This window comes from Gilbertella persicaria, assembly GCF_025201335.1.
Source record: "Gilbertella persicaria strain CBS 190.32 chromosome Unknown B0P05scaffold_9, whole genome shotgun sequence".
Lineage (NCBI taxonomy): Eukaryota > Fungi > Mucoromycota > Mucoromycetes > Mucorales > Choanephoraceae > Gilbertella > Gilbertella persicaria.
Window position 1 is genome coordinate 82576 of NW_026251970.1, and position 18878 is coordinate 101453.

Sequence of the window (18878 nt, forward strand, 5' to 3'; positions counted from 1 at the left end):
TTCTTTGGAGTGAGATTAAAGCCATACATCCAACAACGTATGGAATGGTATGACTATAGCATTCCTGACTACATCAAATACCTGGGCTATCCAATATATGTAACAAAACAACAGAGTGATATTTTGTAACTGAAATGACCGGAAGAATCAGAACTCAAGTGGCCCTTTTCAAAACGAGAAACATCTCGATGTACGGTAGGGCAAATGTAGCCAGCACAATCATACTTGCAGAACTATTGTATGTAATCAGACTGAAACCACCACCAAAAGCTATATTTTCAACTTTGAACCCAAGTATCTACCAATATATAGCCGATGAGAAAAAAATTGCAAGTTAGGAAAGATGTCTTATATTGTCTAAGGATAAAGGGGGTCTGGAACTGCTAAACGTGTTTGCTCAACAAGGATCTCTACAGATGAAATACATTGATTCTCTACTTAACTATAAGCAGTACAAATAAATTCCAAAGTACCTATATGATATGATGATATACGTCCTTCAAGCGGAAACCAACAATTCAAGCCCAGAATCCATTATGCTCTTTCTTAATTCTAGATACAAAACATCCTTAAGCAAGGATGGTATCTTTGGATCGATCCTTGAAACAATGGATGTATTAACAAAACTATGTAAACCAAAAAACGAAGCCTAAATATCATTGTTAGCAACCTTTTGCATGGCTCTGCCACTTTCAGCTGTCTGCAACAATTGGGAAGACGACGCTGAGCTGACTTTTGTCGATAGCCCATCTACAAAAAAAAAAAAAAAGCTTAGTCCAATGTCTTTTCGATCATGTTTTTTTGACCAACCGGATTTTTTTAGAATATAATTGGCTCGTAATGCTATCCAAGTCAAAGAGAAATACCGCCTAAAACACGCTGCAATTCAAGCAGTTCTTCCTGCAATTCAAGAAGTTCTTCCTGCAACACATTGAAGAAAAAACTGAAGGAGAGGCTCAACAACTCCTGAATTTCTAGGCGTATTTGAAGGAAATAAAACAAGAAAACAAAGCAATTATAACCTTAGACAATCAAGACATTCATAAAATAATGCTAGAGAGCATTCCGCTACAAATGAATTTCAATATCAAAGCGTTTTTGCTTATGATATGTGGTAACTTTTTTTTTTATAAATACAATTTGACAATTAAAATCAGATAAAAAGTAATTGTTTAAGATATGATTCGCTCTATTAATTCACTAGCAAGCTTTGCACGTTGTAGGTTGAATTTGGAATTAGCACCAAAAGTGGAATCGCCTAATGCAGAGAACCCCAATCTATCTAATAATATTCCCAATGAAGGTCTATTTTTTGTATCAGTGAAGACGGGATCCGAACATACTGTTATTAGGATGGATTCAACAGATTCCAAAATCGATTGGGTCTGGCTACTTATAACAATTTGATTCATTTTAGGTAGCAGAGAATCATATCTAGAGGTTTATGAGTTTCGCTTTGCCATTTGAAGTAATAGACTTACACATAATAAAACACCTCTGGCAATGTTACTGCAGCTTCTGATAGAAGACCATAGATAAAAAGTCTCTCTAATTCATTGTCTGCTGCATTCAACATTGTGGCAAGTAACGAAATCAGAAGCAAAGCCGTGCTATTGTCCGTAATCTCCAGTTTATCAATTATTCCGGTGTATGCTTTTCCATTGAGTGCGTGACTATCAGCATCTGTTTCTGTAAGTCCAGCCATTCGCAACAATTCGTCAACGGATTCATTTTTTGCTGCAATAGGGAGCATTTCAGCTACATATCCCAAAGTTGATGCATCAATTATGCTGTTTCCTTCATATAATTTGTCTCGAATAGTTTGCTTTCGCTCAATATCCATAAAAGTCAAGAGACCATGATATACTGCATCTTTGACATCGCTATAACGAAATCCCTTCATAAGAACACCTGCAACAGCAAAAGAAAAGTGGCTATCGAAGTTCACACCACACAAGGTGTCTAGTTGACGAGCAACATCAGCTATAGGTTCCCGTACTGCTAGCAGTACGTCAGTCATTGAGTCGCCTGTAAAGAAGCCATTGGAATCAATTGCCCGAAGGACAGACTGTAAGAGCTCAACAGCCATAGTAAACATAGAACCTGTGTTTAGTTCAACTAATGCGACAGCTACCCAAAATAATTGCAAAAGATAACGAGAATCGCCAGGTAGGCTACCAACAACATTTTTCAAACACATCATAATACTTGTCACAAGATATGTATCGGATTCGTTGAATATAGCAAGTGCGCCACGCAAAGCAACCAAAATTTGATAGAGTAGGTCATCGTCAATTTCCTCTCTTCCTAAATAGCCAAGGACGACGAAAGCTCGGGGCTGTACAGCAGGATTGAATTGGAAAGCTGTACTTGCGACTAAACTCATCCATCGTGCTCTCCAGAAATTGGCAATATCTACAGGCAGAGTTAGATAAAGGCGATTATGCTCTTTTTTTTTTTACCTGATGTAGGAGCTGCATAATTTATGACTTCTGATAACTTACTGACTATATTCTCTAACGACATGAGAGGTATAGGCTCAGTTATATCATTCAAAGTTTCCGAACTTATTGTAAATGCATTTGTGTTGGATCTATTGAGACCGAAGAGTAGGCGACACTTTGATTCTGATAGTTCTGTCATTATCAATTGAAGCTTCTTGATGTTTGCTGCAGAGAGAGGTAATGTTGTACAAATTGATTGTATCATATTTACAACAATACCATGAACAGAAGCACGAACTATGGTACATCCTACGCCTGCGACAAGAGAAACAACGTGAAGTATTTCTGGTATAATCGTCTTGACTGGACCTCGGTTATTAAACGATAGCATTAGCTCAAACCGTATAAGAATCGCAATTTCAGGCCATGAGGGATGCTCAGTAAGCGACTTTGTTGGTTTAAAGGAAGAGCGATGAATTACATTACGCAAGTAAGAAATGAGCTTTGATCGAACAGTGATATTGGATAACGTGACAAGAGTATCAGCCAAAGCTTCAGCTTGTGCAGAGCCAAGCCCGTATTCGTTTGATACCTGAATAAATGTTTCAATAATCAAATTGAGAACGTCATCAACTTTGGCAAGTGTCTTCCAGATTTTAGCTTGAATCAACTTCGACATCTACAAGAAAAATAAGAATAAGCTATGTCTCCTTATGATCAATTTTTATATACATCTCCTGTTAATGTAAGATCGATCAAGAGTCGCAATAATTCTTTAGTCTTTTGAATATCTGGAGAAAATTTGCCGCAATAAAGAGATAGGTTTGGAAGCCATGGAATCATGTAAAGTAGACATAAGTAACGTGAGCTTTGTTCTGACTTTCCATATCCCACAATACATTCATTCAAGAATTCAAGGGTAAGAAATGGCTCTTTCACGGCTATTCTTTCACTGATATTTACAATGAACTCAGTACTATTGGAAGGAAGACATAAATCTATCCAAAAAGAAGGGTTAGATTGAATAGGCATAATTCAGCTAATTGCAAGCATACCTTTTGCGTTCATAAGTTGCTTTCCAACATCAAAATTAAAAACTCGACTCAGCGCGTACAATAGATTATAAGATGATAACCGCAAGTTAGGATCGTCGCTACCCAGATTCAGTAATGCCATATTTAAAAGTCTTCCAGGAACGTCACTAGGTTGAATCGTTCGCTCTGTAATGTTTGTAGGTCGAGTCATCTCATAACAGCGTTTACTATGACGAATCGTCTTATGTGAAGTTAGTATCGTTTGTTCTTTAATTAAAAGCATACAAACATTGACAAGGGCGTCTCTTTTTGGTGAATTGAAAACAAGTACTGCATTTTCACGAGTGCACCTATAGCTGAATTCATACGACTGATCAGGAGTTCGATCGTTTTGGATTGATGTGATATCTTCTATCTCTGACATGTGATATATGTCATTAACTACAGTGTTAAGTCCATAGTAGATTTCTTGTTTTCGAGCAGACATTACTTGAATAAATTCGGCACTGATTTTAAGAGTGACAGGAAGTTGTGTACTGTATTTCAATACTTTGTTGACAGGAAAGAATGCAGCGTTTGGATCAGTTTCTAGAGAAGCTAGAGAGATATTAAGATGAGTAATCACATTAAAGAAAAAAATGTGTACTGTTCTCTTACTTGTAGATTTGGGAAGTTTCACTTCTGAAGGAGATATATTTTCATGTACTTCAGCTAGGGTAACTGCAAAAATAACTCGTTTAGTGAACTTGTGAGGTATTGGTCTTGAGAGCTTCTTCGCGTAAGTTCTGAGATAAGTATCTGGATTGTACATGTGGCATACAGCAACATTTTCCAGCTTGTCTTCGCCCATCAACTGTAATATTTGGTTGACCCATTGAACGGGAATTTCGTTGTTGCGACCAAACCGAGTTATATCAATGAATAGCTCATATTGACGATTAGAAGCACGCTCTAGAGTCTGAAGAGCATGATAAACTAGCAATTCGAAATCAATACTATCTGCTATGATTCGGCGCATAATTAAGTAGAATACAGGTCGACCAGCTTTAGAAACACCGCCTTCATAGAATATGTTTTTTGAAACGATTGACTCTACGTTGCGATGACTATTACGTCGCATAAAATCAGCATAGAGTTGATTTGATGCAGTGTAAACATAGCTTTTAGAAACAGTCGAGTCTCTCTGGGTCACTTCGGGAGGTCTACCTAATTGAGCAAGTAAAGTAGAAAACTTGTCAAAGTCTCGTTTCGACGCACTTATCAAATCTTCGTCTTTGAATTGGTGGATTTGCTGGGTAATAGATCCTGCAATACGTCCGGTGTTCATGTTATTATACAATACTCGATGCAGCATTACGTAAGTTTTGTCGTCTAATTGAGGAATCTCTACTAGTTCTTCCGTTATAGAATCGGCAGGAACTTTTGAAATTTCTCTTAAGAAATTAGCAACCTTATAAATATTTGTCGTAAGGAAATCATTGAGTACAATCATGTAAGTTTCTTTGGCACCGAAAAGAACATTGTTTGCAAGGTTTTGAATTACTTTGGTTGAAATAAGAAGTCCCCGACGCATTTCTCGTGAAATAAATGCTGTATTTTTTACCAGTCCTTCTGTATCAGGAGACACGATAGCAGGGCAGAAGAAACGTAAGAATATGAACGAACCAACAGCTGTGTATTTGGCTTCTGGAAATTTTGCAACAACAGATGTAAGAATAAAGTTACATATCTCTCGAAATGATCGTGGAGTTTTGTTCAAGGAGCTACATATAGCGTTGAGAAACATTTCAGTAGCCTCAGTCACATTGTTTCGATTCTTGTTGATATCTTCTTCAGGACCAATTTTAGACGGATCCAGCTCAAAAAATTTTGCTTCGCGAGAGCGTTCAGAGAGTTTTTGAAATACAGGAAGTAGAACTGATCTTATATATTCAGCCCCACTTTGCTTGGTATACAAAGAAAGAAGACGAGTTGCTATACTGGTTTTTCTGAACAGGTCTGCTTCGTTTTCTATAAGCAAATATTAGAATCGTATATTTAGCATATCATATATACTAGCCAGTTTTTTGAACTTCCAGCTGAATAACAGCTTTTAGAAGCGGCATGACTTTGTTCCTTGAAGCGAAACATGATAGTAATACAGTTGCAGCATGATCAATATCTGATGAAGGACAGATATCACACAAAGAGAGTAAAATGAGTTCGTTTTGGACAAGCATCTAGACATCAATTAGTTATAGCTTTTCCAAGAAGATAACTTACATCAATTAGCTTTTCATATCTGTCTGTCATGACTGTATCTGCCAAAGTTTCAAATTCAGTACCTTGATTTAAGATGTTTGTCAAGACTTCCATGAAGGCGGATCGTGTTCGATTATCCTCGTGATATCCCATTGAAAATGAGTACTTCAGACCTGCATCAACATTGGCACCTAAAAGATTCGATAATGCTAATATGGTGTAGTTCTTCAAAGATGCCAATCCAGGCGTCTAACAGCAGAAAATGCATTAGTGTATTTCAAAGTATTATCACTCTTACATTTATAAACTGGGAATCAAAACTGTGTGTCTGTGAAAAGTCGGACTCGGCCTATAAACAACTTGTCATTAAATGTATTGCGTTTTTACATTCAGCTTACCTCTGAAATACGACATCTATTGAGCAGTTTAAGGAAATAAGTAAAGTATTTGTAAAAGATTTTACTTCTGACAGCCAATGCGTCAGATTCTACGACTGGTTCTGAAGGCTGAAGCGGTAAATGATGAAGCAAGACAACAATTGTTTTCAAACAAGCTGTATCGAGGTCATTCTGTAGCTTCTCTATTTGTGAAACATCAAAGCTGGACGATTGAACAGCAGTATCGGGTTTCTATTTTGTTTGTTAATATGCATTGAATAATTGTTATGCAAATACATGCCAAAGAAAAATCACTTGTCCATTCTACGATGATCTCAAGCAATTTGTTTCTTAGCTTGAATTCTTGCCTTAATATAATGCTCTCCTTTTTGCTCATCAAAACTTCTACTAATTGACACATTTTGATTTTGATTTTGAGTGACGTTTGATTCAATTCTAGTTTGTTCAAGTAGAGCGCATATTGGTTGATTAATACACTAAAATCAACTGTAAAAAGATTCTCTGTCTTGTGCTCAAGCCTATCTAGCACTTGCTTAAGAACCAAAATTGCTTGCTCTACAAAAAGAGTATATCGAGGACTGCAGGTTGGACCATTGCTAATATCTGATCCAAAACACTTTGATAATGTATTTTCCAAATGATAAAACATGATATGACAAAGAGTTGGAGATAGATCTGCGCCTAGTATCTCTCTGACCCATTCGCGTACAATTAGGTTGTCGCAAGCCAACAGTTCAACCATTTCCATAATAAATTTGTCAATCATAGACGATGCTTCCGTAGGCTGCATTACATGCTTGTTGTGTGAAGAAAATTCAGTTGATTTAGAATGAAGTGAGGTAGGCGATAATGATTCGGGGGTATTGCTTGCCATTAAACATACACCACCTAAAGCAGCAAGAAATCCAGCGTAGTTTCGCCATTCAGAAGATCTTTCATCATCAATTATATCCACACGTGCGGAATTTACACTAGGCGGTGTCATATGTCGTGAAGAAAGTGATGTGTTACTTCGAAGTTTATCATGCCATGTAAACCCACCGCCTTTTCGATTGATTTCATAGACAATATCTTCCCTTGTGTTGTCTTCTGATGAACGAGCAATGATAGGTGTCATAAATTTCCATCTTTTCCATGCCTCTTCCCATGCTGCCAGCATACCAGGTGAGCTGTGGTTAATTCTACGTAAAACTCGACGAATGTGGCGCTGTTGTGATTTTCTTCCAGCAACGACACCTGTTTGTTTTGTTAGTTCAAGATAACAATTCATATTGTAGACAATGGTGATTGATGAAGGCTGAAGGTCGTCAAGTCTTTCTGTCAAATGCACCTCTGTACAAAGTAACTTAAAGCAATCAAGAGCCAGTGTACATATGTCGACATCAGAGGAGCATAATGAGACTAGAAGTGCTACTTCAAGGCCAATTGAAGCTTGCAGTCTTTCTCGGGTGTAAATACCATACATTGTCAGATCACGGTGTCGCTCTAAAAAGTCGTTTCGAGAGACAAGTAAGCGTTTTAAGAGATCTAATGACGCACGAAGACCATGATCCCGTTCTCTGTTATCTAAAAGTTGCTTCGCCATTGTAAACAAAATTTGTGATGAAATTTTCCAAAAGCTCTCCATGTATTTGTTGGGTGCTCCCCATAGCATAATGTATTCAGGCGTATGTAGCTTATAAAGACAGTCTGCTGCTGCACTTCTTACCGATGAGCTACAATCTTTTAAACAGTTTGTTATTGCCACCATTACAGCTGCATTTTGCTCAAAATTATTTTCGTTATTGCCCTGTTAAAATATCAGAAGCCAATCTTTTTTTAAGAAATTGTACACTTACAAGAACAGCCAACTGGGGATCTGTTTTGTATAGTTTTAAAACATCTAAAATTAATTCATGACGTTCACTGGCAGTAGATCTAACGTCTCTTTTGCTTTGGAGAGTACGCTTTTCAGGGTTGCTCATTAAGGTCTTTCTTGAGGATGCGGAAGACTGTGAATTAGAATAATCCAGTTTTTCTTTGATATCACGATTATAGAACTCCAAGAATAGCATTCGAATACGTTCGCAAAGTGGCACATATAAAGTAGAAATAGAAGGTATCCATGGTAGTCGATTTTCTTCTAATGCAATAGCTACAGCAGCTTTAACAACGCTTAGCTTGAAAATGGTTGGTGCTCTACTACTAAAACATGTAGGAATCAATGAATTGATGGTTTTCTCAATATCCGATCGAAAAATTGCAACAACGCAGTCTGCTCTTAAGCATCTTTGGTCAATAGAGACACCCAAGCTATTAGAAAGAGGTTCGTTGTCAACAACACGACTTGAGTCGAACAGCTTTTCAATGATTTCATTTTCCGCATCAGGAACAACCTGACGAATTTCGTATGCGTCCTCTTTTGATGCGTAAGTTGATGCTCTAATCAAATCTGCGTAACATACAGCTGCTAATTCTCCCATTTTTTCGCCTTTCATTGCTTTTCTTAGTGAGCTGAAAAAAGCACTCTATCGACATATTAAAAGGGTGCGCAAATACAAACCATGCTGAATTACCTTCTTATTGTTTACTCGACCACTAGCTAATGATGTTGAAAGCATAATGTCAGGACAAAGCACAAGTAGCATTGTTTGAACAGGCCAAAAAACAGCCTTCCGCACTGTCGTATCCGCCAAGGAGTTGAAAATATCAAACAAAATCTCGGGAGATCCATCAATTCGATGTTGGTGATGACAAAGCAAAGCAAATTCTGCAGTATAATTTTCGATCCAGTTCCATATTGCTCTCCTGAGCATAACTGCAATAAATAATTGGGCTGGTTTTTTGAGATGTAACGCAGAGCTGCATAATTCTAGCGCGGCCAAATTTAGCAAGTGGTGTTGTACATTGCAAATAACATTACCTGTGAGAACCATGCTCAATCTTTTGCGGTTTAGGGAAGAACACTCCAAAAGCATAATATCCATTATTTCAGGCGCCTCTTCTGTAGTCGTTGTTAGATAGAGAATTCGGCTTTTGATTTTAGCGAAAATGACAGGCCAGTTACTGGCACTGACATAAGCAACAATCTTGCTTGCAACCTTGAAAATATCGACCATAATGTTTGTTAGTAAAGATTGTCCAGTCGAAGCGACACATGAATCTACGGATATCGCACTTGCTGGATGATTTGCTATTAATCCATGCTCTCGTTCGTCTAAAACACCAATTTGATATATGAATCGTGACATGACATGAACAATATGCTTAGCAAGACTATCGTCAAGAGGGGGCGGATCAATAGTAGCAAAAGGCAAGTCTTCTGGAGCTGCCCAGGATTCACGAGGTGTTGCATTGAATCGATTTAGAGCTGGTCGCCTAGGTGACGATGAACCGTTACTATAACTATATTGCTGCTGCTGTGTTGAGCTATCCAAGTCTTGACAGTATTTCCAATGATGCTGCATACATGCTGACAGAGTACGAAGCAAGAAAAGTTGTGACTGCATAACATCGTTTGGGATTATTTCATCTGTTTTTGAGAAAGAAGCCTGTATACGTTTAGTTGAATACAAATAATTAATTTTTCACACCTTTGAGGTGTTTTCAAGAGTTGTTAAGATACTTGATGTAATCGCTGATATTCTGAATTTTGATAATTCAATTAAAGTATTAACTGAACAATTATTAGTGCTCTTTTTTTTTCTTTTTAGAAAATTGCATATCCACGTACCACTGACGTCAAGTTATAAAGGTAGTCGCGAAAAAAAGTACAAAGAGAGAGCGTTAGCACCTTGATAAATTTGGCTGTCAAAAGCATATTTACGTTTGTTGTATTAATATATCACTTTCAAAAGTGTCTATTGGTGAGTTGCTATTGACAGGAAGCTATGCAGGATAGTTAATAGCATATCAACGAAAGATGGTCTTGTTACCCTAACAGCTATTCTATTCACTAGACTGAGTATAAGTTTAGTATCACTGCTCATAGATAAATAAAAAATGCGCCATAAAGTAAGAAAGAAAAAGAAAAAACAAAAATATGCTAGTGAAAAAAAAAAAAAAAAAAAAAAAAAAAAAAAGTTGACTTTGTTTTCTAGAATGTTAAGGGAATCTATACTTTCTATTTGTCATTTTAAATTCAACTGTCAAATTCAATTAAAGCACTGACATGCTACACAAAAAAAAAGTCCAAGCTATTAACGCGCGGGAATACATTATATTTTCCATTTGTTTGCTTCTCAAATAAAACTTGAGTAAGATATATAAGGTTGAGGTTTGTATAAGCATCAAGATATTTACCTTTTTTTTATGATTGGTGCCATTTTACCGAACTCGCTTAGTACTCATTCTACCCAACTTTTAGCCAGATCTGAAACCTGTACTACACAGGTTTGTCGTGATACTGCGTCTTCCATTTTGCATGATTTGGATTTAAATGCGGATCCTTGCAGCGATTTCTATCAATACACATGTAAAAAATATTAATGAAAGAAGGTGTGGCATCTTGATTGACTTTTCTTTTATCGCATAGGTGGTGGCTGGATGAAATCAAACCCAATTCCTGATTCTGACCCAGGTTCGAAGAGAAACATAGTTTATTCCTCACTATGCTGATAATCTTTTTTAGCTATTGGAACCTTTGCGGTTTTGAGAAATGCTAATTTAGATGATTTGAGTCAAATTCTCTCTAGCACTTATGATAGTTATGTTCAAGATATCAAAGCAAACAGCACTAACAGCTCTGACTTATTGAATGACGCCCAAGCCCTAAAAGACCGTGAAAATTTTGACAAGATCAAGGACTTTTATCAATCTTGCATGAATGAAGATGCGATCAATAGCTTAGGGCCTACTCCAATGTATCCACAAATTGCACAATTACTTGCTAAACTCGGTTATTCAACTGATTTGCCTGACACCCGATTCTCTTTGGACAATGTTCAACAACTTACTGAGACGCTAATTTATTTGGGCTCTGAAGGCACGGATGCTCTTTTCGGTACTGGTGTAGGACCCGATGACCAATCTCCTGATAAAAATTCGATTAGTTTGTACCAACCTGGACTTGGTCTTCCATCCCGCGAATACTACAGCCAGCCAGAAATAATTACTAACTATCGCGAAGGTCTTGTTTCGATTCTAGGTGCTATCTTAGGAAATCCTACTGGTAATAGTCCTATTGACGTCTTACGCCGTGAAAAGATGGCTGAAAATAAGTTGCAATTACTAAGCCCTGAAGATGTTAAAGATATGGTGGATCGTTTTATTGAATTTGAGTCTCAACTTGCCGAACTCACTGTACCCAAGTAAGACATGTTTGAAATGCTTATTTGTATTGATTATGTTGTAGTGATGAACTTCAAAACCCCATTGAATTGTATAACCTCATGTCTATAGCACAACTCCATCAAAACTATCCTATTGTGGATTGGCTAAAGTTTTTCAGCAGCTTTACTTCAGAAGAGACTTCATTACCTGAACATGTTATTGTTACCGCTCCAAAATTTATGCAAAGGCTGACTGATTGGCTTTCAAACAGCTCTACTCGTGGAGATGGTGCTACTACTGAGTCCTTAAGAGAGTTCCTTGTTATCAGGACTATTATGTCGAACATCGATCTTGTTGATGAAACTACACGTGAACTTTATCGCGAAATGAATAGCAAGATTGCTAGTGGAACAACTGCTCCTCCATCCCGCGCACGTACTTGCGTTGGTGCTACAAGCAGAGCATTCGGTCAACTTTTAGGCCGCTATTTTGTCATGAAGAACTTTGGGGGCGAACCTCAACGTAAGCAAGTAGCTAACTTTATGGGAAACATTCAGAAGTCTTGGTCTGAAAGATTGGGTGAAATCACTTGGCTAGATGATGAGACTCGCGCTCAAGCTGTAGATAAAGTTCAGAAAATTAAGCATAAGGAAGCCTATAGTACTATTGCTCCTGATGTTCGCTCTCCTGAATCTTTGGGCTCTTATTATGCTGGGGTCAGTGTTAACACCGGTGATTACTTTGGCAACAGGAAGTCTGCTCGCGTTTGGCAGACTAGACTTGAATGGAGCAAAGTTAGCCAAGAAGTTGATAAGGCTGAATGGTACATGGATCCTCATGAAGTGAATGCATATTATACACCTACGTTTAATGAGATTGTTGTCCCTGCTGGTATATTGCAAAATCCCTTTTATCACTCTGATCTTCCCGAATATCTTAATTATGGTGGTATTGGTGTTGTTATTGGGCATGAAATAACAGTGAGTTCTTCTTTGCGCAACTGTCGTACTAACACTTTGAACCAGCATGCTTTTGATAACTCGGGCCGTCTTTATGATGGCAATGGCCGCTTGAATACCTGGTGGACAAACGCCACTTCTGAAGCATTTGAATCAAAGAGCCAATGTTTCGTCAATCAATACAACAAGTTTACAGTTCAAGGTCCAGGTAATACAGAGTATAACGTAAACGGAAAGGTAAGAGGAAACCATTCAAATGTTTTATCCAGACATCTTACTTTTCTATAAAAGATGACTTTAGGAGAAAACTTGGCCGACAATGGTGGTGTTCATGCTGCTTTGATGGCAATGCGTAAATCTCTTCAGGAAAATCCACAAAACAATTTGGCTTTACCTGAACTTAAACAATTGTCACCTGAACAACTTTTCTTTATCAATTTTGGTCGAGTATGGTGCACTAATATGCGTCCCGAAATGGCTGTCCAAAGAGTTCGTAGCGATGTTCATTCACCTGCTAGGGCAAGAGTTAATGGTGCAGTTCAAAATAGCCCCGAATTCGCTCAAGCTTTTCAATGTAAAGCAGGAAGTCAGGCTATGAATCCAACCGATAAATGCCAGATTTGGTGAAACATTTAACTTATTTATACTAAACATTGCTATACAACTTTCTTGATATGGCCCTTTTGTTTTTTATTGTTTATCAAGCAAGTTTATTCAGTGAAAAGCAATCGTTTGAGTACGTTCCAGATAGCTTCATAATGTATCAATCTTTTTTTTTTATTATTTTTTTGCTTTGAATTGTATTTTCATTTCTCTATCAATTTTATTTCAAAGGATGCCCTAACAATCTACTGCCCTGACTATAGCCAGAGCGATACGAGCTCCGAGATCCTATTGACGCATTGTCATCAAAATAGGCGCCTCCATTCATATCATCTTCATACATGCTTCTTTCGTATTCATCCCAGGTCATAACAGGAATGCTTCTGCGGTCGAATTTTCCTTCATTCGCCATTACAAGCTTCTTTCCTTTATCACCCATGACAACACGAGTATTACCCCAAGAGAAATCATCAAAATGCCAGTAAGAATAAATAGGGATCAAGAAAGAAAAGACAGGGATAGCAAATATAGATACAATCATCCAAATAATGTGCTCCCACTTTCTATGAATGATAAAAATAATAGCCTGTAGACCATAAACACCAGCAATAGTAAGGATAGACATCACCGGTACACCAGAAGTAGAAGTAGCCAAGGTATAAATCAAGTAGACAAGATAGCCCACAATAGCAGGTTGAACTAACGTACTGAATAAATCAAGCATAACCACAAATCGCATAGAGAAACAGCAGAACCCACAGAGCTGTGGCAAAAACACAAGTTCACCGAGATTGTGGATAGTAGAATTAATCCAACGACGACGTTGAGACAACAAAATGCTCCAACTATCGGGTGCGACAGTAGCACATTTTGCATCAGATACAAATTTAGTTTTGTAGTTAGGAAAGTGCTTCAGAATCAAAGTGGTCAAGTAACGATCTTCACCCAAGTGAAGCAAGTTTTTTTTGTGCAATGTGTCAACCTTGTTGATGGCATAGTCATTGATAATTTGGTTTGAAATCAATAAAGGCTGGTTTTTTTGAGGAGCACGTATACGATACATACAAAAACAACCAGGCAAACAAGTGACTGAGCCAAAAAGAGATTCAAATGCCTTGATTAGATAGTGAGAAATAAAGTATTCGTAGACTTGGATCATGGTAACCCAACTATCTTTCTCATTTGACAAAACCGTCTCACCACAAAGACCAATAATCTTGGCATCATGAGCAAATACAGACACCATGCGATTCAGACCATCAGGCATAACTTCAGTATCAGCATCCACCATAAGTACGTATTCATAAAAGCTGGGATTGACACCAATTACATTTTTGATTTGGTGATATAGTTCAAGTTCAAAAGGCGTCATGGGTGAGTTGAAATGAACCTTGTTGAGGAAATTCATCAAGATCAATTGACTATCACGTTTACCTCGATTGCCTGGCTTTTGCCTTTCAGTTGGCTTTCCAACTTTTGAAACAACGATATAAGGAACAACATGGCCACGACATTCATAAAGGCCAGAATACACTTTGCCCATATTATGCTGCTTTTGGCCTTCACCAACGGAGAAGAAGGACAAGGCTTCAGGATCAATACTGGGATCCACACCTAAAATATCAAGTACAATACGAGGTGTAGGACGATCATTACCACCGCCGATAATCATTCCATCACAAATAATAAAGAGTAATTTGCGCTTGTCGTCATATTGTAATGCACTGATAGAATCAATTGTCTTTCGAAGTTCTTCTTCACCTTCTGTATAACAAGGTACTTGACAGATAACAAACTTCTCATGCTTTTCGGGTTCCCGACGTGCACGGAATTGAAGAGCAGCTAAAAATTTGAAGACAATGACGGAACACAAGAATACAGTAACAATCAAAAGGAAGTATTCTGCAAATAGACAGCGAGCAGAATTACGTTGATCTACGGCACCGGCATAAAAAAGATTTCTTAGGCAAACTTCTTGCCTTGCTTTCACGCCAGCATCTAAGTTAAGTGCATTCCATCTTTCAGTGATATCTTGACCAGAATATTGGTTGAACAGTAAGAAAACATCATTATGCAAAAAGTCTAAATCAGCATTACTAGGTGGAGACATTCCTTCAGGCATAAGAAATCGACGACCACCAGAAATATAAACTGAAAGATCATAGACATTACCCTTCAAAATAGCCCAATGACGCACTGATTTTTTACCGTTCAAGTCAACAGGGTTTGTAGCTTGGTTTGCAATATCTTTAGGAGTGTAGCCCATTGTGCCCAACTTGTAATTTTGTCTCAAGCGAGTCATTTGTTGGAAATACCAATCAGGACGAGAATCGCCCGTATAAGGTAGAAAATTGTGGTATTCAGCATTAGGATCTGTTACATTGGAGTTGTAATCAAGCGATACATAGGGGGATACTGTGCCAGTTGACCCTGAACACAAAGCAGAGACCTGCACAGGAAATAACTGAGAAGCATCCTTGCCACCATAAGATAGAATAGCTGACGATGGAATAACTTGAGCAGCCCAATGATGAGGAGCGAATTTAGTTAAATCGAACACTTCGCCACGAATGGCTATATAAGCGTTATCAGAACTAGAATGGCTTTGCAATTCAGAAACTGAGAAGACATCTTGACGAGGACAAATCAACGAGCCAAAAAACACAAGGAACCAAATGACAAAACCAGATGTCAAAAAGATACACATACATAAGGTCATTTTTTCACGCCAAGCAATCTGGATATCAGGACGTTTCATTTTACCACACATTACCAAAAATGTTGCAGGGATCCACCAAGTCATGAACCAAACAAAATTCAGCCAGTGGCGACGAACACTGGATACTTGCTCGTCATCGTCTGCAGGGGCCTCTTCTTCGATCACATCTTTAGGAAGCATTTCTTTTAATTCATTATTGGTTCTACCATAGATTTCAGAGCCATATTGTGATTCTGAATCGTGATAGCTACCGGGCTGTTGATAGTTATGAAACTCATCATCTGAAAGGAAAGAGCGTTGGTCATCTGTGTAGACGGAGCCTGGTGCTCCTGGTGGCAAGGGAAGGCCTGCAGCAGCAGCGGCAGCGGCAGCGGCAGCCGTGTTGTGTCGACGATCCGAATAGTCCAGTTGGCCATGCTTGTTTCCAGGAGGCAACAAAAAGTCTGTATTGGATCCAAATGATATGTTAGATAGAGTATCCGAGCTTTGATCTCTATCCATGTTAATCATAGGGGTAGCGAGTGTGGCCATATTCTCAGTAACACGCTTCTCATCTTTTAATTTGCGTTGTTCTGCTTTTTCTATTGTTCGCAGCCTATTTTCTAAACTTTGCCAGACTGCTTCATTCAAAAAAATCTATAAACAAAAATTAGTAAGATTAGCTACTTGAGAATTTCATACCTTTGATTCGCCACAAATGGCTTGGTCTGATGTCCACCCTGATAAGGATATAACAGACTCACATTGTTCTTTTGCGCTTGTCGATTTGTCTATTCCAAGACTTGTTAGACTGTCTGAGTATCTTTCCAAGAACTCTTCATGGAACATAAAACTAGTATAATGCACTTCTAAACGTTGACATATCTGAGGGATACCCCAGGCTCGAATTTGGGTTCGAACACGATGACTATCGAACTGATTGGGCGCTGCATTATCATTGGGCTTTATACAAAAAACAAACCAAGGCACTGTTTCATCTAGAGTTACAAACAAGTCATCTAAAGCCATGTTGAGTTGAGATAAAACCATAGAGACATTCTTTTTTGGCTTTGATGGTTTTTCTTGTTGGATTTCTTCAATTATAGTGGGCTCTAATACTGAGTTTCTTTTGCGTTTTGTAGATTTAGTCCTACGCATTGAGGGTCCTCGAAGAGGTCCAACGGGCTGTTGAGCATTCATAATAGCGTTTGTTTGTTTTGGATGAGTTTCAGTATGAATTGAGTCGTTTGCAAAGAGTTCCAGAACGAAACTATTATATGAAGCAGGTGAGGTTTCACTGCCTCTTATCAATTGCACCAAGTCTGCATTCAGCATGTTCTTATTTGCTTCTAAAAATCCATTAGGGTTGTATGTCACTTGACTTGCGAAATGCTGAATACAGAAATGTCGTTGGCTAGTTTCAGATTGCTTAACACCAAAGGAAGCATGATTGTTGTTGTATTTTACAAATGTGTCAAGCATGCTCAAGTCTGTGGAAGAAGCAGATTTGGCATGATGATTTACAATGTCTGATAGACCGTGCTTATGCTTCGTCAATAGCTCAACACAAGCTTGGTTGTTAAAGTAAGGTACATCAGGTATCGTCAAATTATCATTACGGTATTCTTCAATGTCGACCTCAAAGATAGAGCGTTGACAAAAGTTCTGAAGACGTTCATTGGCAAGATTGATACAGAAAGAGTTGAAATCGGCAGAATGGATTCTAGGCCCCGGTAGATCTAATATACCGATAAAATTATGCACATTGTCGCAGCACAACTTCTTGTTTATGTACTCCACCAGCCATGTAAACAACAATGAATATAATGCTCTGACAATTTCATCTCTTTGCTTAGCAGCACCAGCCGAGTCTAAAATGACTGTTGTTACATCTTTTTTTACCAGTTGGGTCTTGTAGGTCATAATGCCTTCTAAAGCGCGAGGATCTACACCAAGAAAATCGGCACAAAGATCTAAAGTGGCTGAATTTCTGACAAATGCTGATTCTTGTATTGTAGGATCATGATCAAATTCAAGTTGACCAAGGTGTAATAAGCAAGCTAGGAATTGCCAAATACGGGCTTGGTATTTTTTGTTGATCCCAAGTGCCTTCATTGCTTGTTTGAGGCCCTTGAATTGGCTAGCCTCGCCGCCTGATGCAGCCATATGCCTGGGTATATATTTGTAATGCAAGTCATCGTTTAGTTGCAAGATCTGTTTCTCTTCTGCTGAGGCTCCACCAAGGAGTTGATAAAAAATGTGAAAGGTTTGTTCGTTGCCAGGACAGGATGTAATGCGAGATTTGTCCAACAAATAATTGAGGAGTTTGGCACCTACCATACGGCCCCGCTCATTAAATTGTAACTCCAAGTATTTGCCAAATCGAGACGCATTTGTGTTTAGGCTTGTACGAGCGTTACCAAAGGACTCCAGAACTGTCTGAACATTGGTAATTTGTGCTTGAAGTTTAGATTCTTTCTTTGCTGACGAGAGCTGAACAAGGTGATTCAATACTAACTTGAATGATTCTGTTTTGCCACTGCCTGACTCACCACTATCAAAATAAGTGTTAACAAAGATATTTTTTCACTTTATTTTAATCTCCATTTGTCTCCCCGATCCCCGTTTCGTCCCCTTTCCATCTTTCTCCTTTATAAAAATAATGGTGATCAATTTCATTGATATAGACATGAACACAATGGCTTCTCTTTTGTTTGATCTTCAATACATAGTCTTTTCTCTTACGGTTTACTGTATAGAAGTCAAATGATAAAGCCATTGTGTGTATATATGCCTCATCATCAGTAACCAAAGCCTCTCTTTCTTTCTCTTTTCTTTTACAACTCCCTCTTTTGAATTTATATAAATATAGTAATCAACTTACTTGAAGATAATAGATTGATCTATACCAGTTCGTCTCATGTGCAAATAAGCTTGATTTGTTAATTTATATATGTGTGTTGGTAAGGGCTCCAGGGCATCCGAGCCTGTGTCTTTGTATTCCGCTACATATTGCAAACTTTGATTAGGAAACGATTTGTAAGGGTTGATGGCAACATATGTTGAGTCACTGATACGAGAATAAATAGTGTTGGTCTGGAAAGCAGCTTTTAATGTTTGCGTCAAGCTATCCTCTGTTTTTTGGCTTGTATCAGCTAGCTCGAATTTGTTTTTCACTACCATAACAGTAAATGAATAATTGCAAGAGAAGATAAATAAAAAGGAGAAGAAAAAGAGAGAAAAAAGATAGA

The 18878-nt window shown here is 38.1% G+C and overlaps 4 protein-coding genes across 4 annotated transcripts; 1 reads left to right on the forward strand and 3 right to left on the reverse strand.

The window, feature by feature from the left end:
• Positions 1-1172: 1172 nt before the first annotated feature.
• Positions 1173-9605, reverse strand: B0P05DRAFT_584843 (uncharacterized protein; the record flags this gene model as incomplete). Its single annotated transcript, XM_051582393.1, has 16 exons — positions 1173-1434; positions 1482-2415; positions 2463-3123; positions 3177-3442; positions 3500-3719; positions 3768-4075; positions 4136-5488; positions 5534-5567; positions 5620-5697; positions 5741-5968; positions 6018-6068; positions 6118-6348; positions 6425-7906; positions 7956-8513; positions 8562-8624; positions 8673-9605. The coding sequence occupies 16 exons, from the start codon at positions 9603-9605 to the stop codon at positions 1173-1175; spliced, it is 7662 nt and encodes a 2553-aa protein (XP_051437216.1).
• An 802-nt stretch (positions 9606-10407) lies between these two features.
• B0P05DRAFT_577930 (uncharacterized protein) lies at positions 10408-12953 on the forward strand (the record flags this gene model as incomplete). Its single annotated transcript, XM_051581819.1, has 5 exons — positions 10408-10570; positions 10727-11405; positions 11450-12347; positions 12393-12563; positions 12618-12953. 5 exons carry the CDS (start codon positions 10408-10410, stop codon positions 12951-12953), a joined length of 2247 nt encoding a protein of 748 aa, XP_051437217.1.
• A 65-nt stretch (positions 12954-13018) lies between these two features.
• B0P05DRAFT_368570 (chitin synthase-domain-containing protein) lies at positions 13019-18237 on the reverse strand. Its single transcript, XM_051573649.1, has 2 exons — positions 16330-18237; positions 13019-16284 (listed from the first exon to the last, which is right to left on the reverse strand). Exons 1-2 carry the CDS (start codon positions 17965-17967, stop codon positions 13150-13152), a joined length of 4773 nt encoding a protein of 1590 aa, XP_051437218.1. The 5' UTR covers positions 17968-18237; the 3' UTR covers positions 13019-13149.
• Positions 18096-18876, reverse strand: B0P05DRAFT_368593 (uncharacterized protein). The gene is made up of 2 exons (XM_051573650.1): positions 18512-18876; positions 18096-18470 (listed from the first exon to the last, which is right to left on the reverse strand). The coding sequence occupies exons 1-2, from the start codon at positions 18808-18810 to the stop codon at positions 18224-18226; spliced, it is 546 nt and encodes a 181-aa protein (XP_051437219.1). The 5' UTR covers positions 18811-18876; the 3' UTR covers positions 18096-18223.
• Positions 18877-18878: the final 2 nt, after the last annotated feature.

Excerpts from the sequence above, each read along its gene's own strand:
- B0P05DRAFT_368570 (XM_051573649.1), bottom strand. The coding sequence starts at position 17,967 with ATGGTAGGTGCCAAACTCCTCAATTATTTGTTGGACAAATCTCGCATT. Across the intron at positions 16,285-16,329 it reads CCATTTGTGGCGAATCAAAG|ATTTTTTTGAATGAAGCAGT; the intron begins GTATGAAATTCT and ends TTTTGTTTATAG.
- B0P05DRAFT_368593 (XM_051573650.1), bottom strand. The coding sequence starts at position 18,810 with ATGGTAGTGAAAAACAAATTCGAGCTAGCTGATACAAGCCAAAAAACA. Across the intron at positions 18,471-18,511 it reads GATCAATCTATTATCTTCAA|TTGTAAAAGAAAAGAGAAAG; the intron begins GTAAGTTGATTA and ends CAAAAGAGGGAG.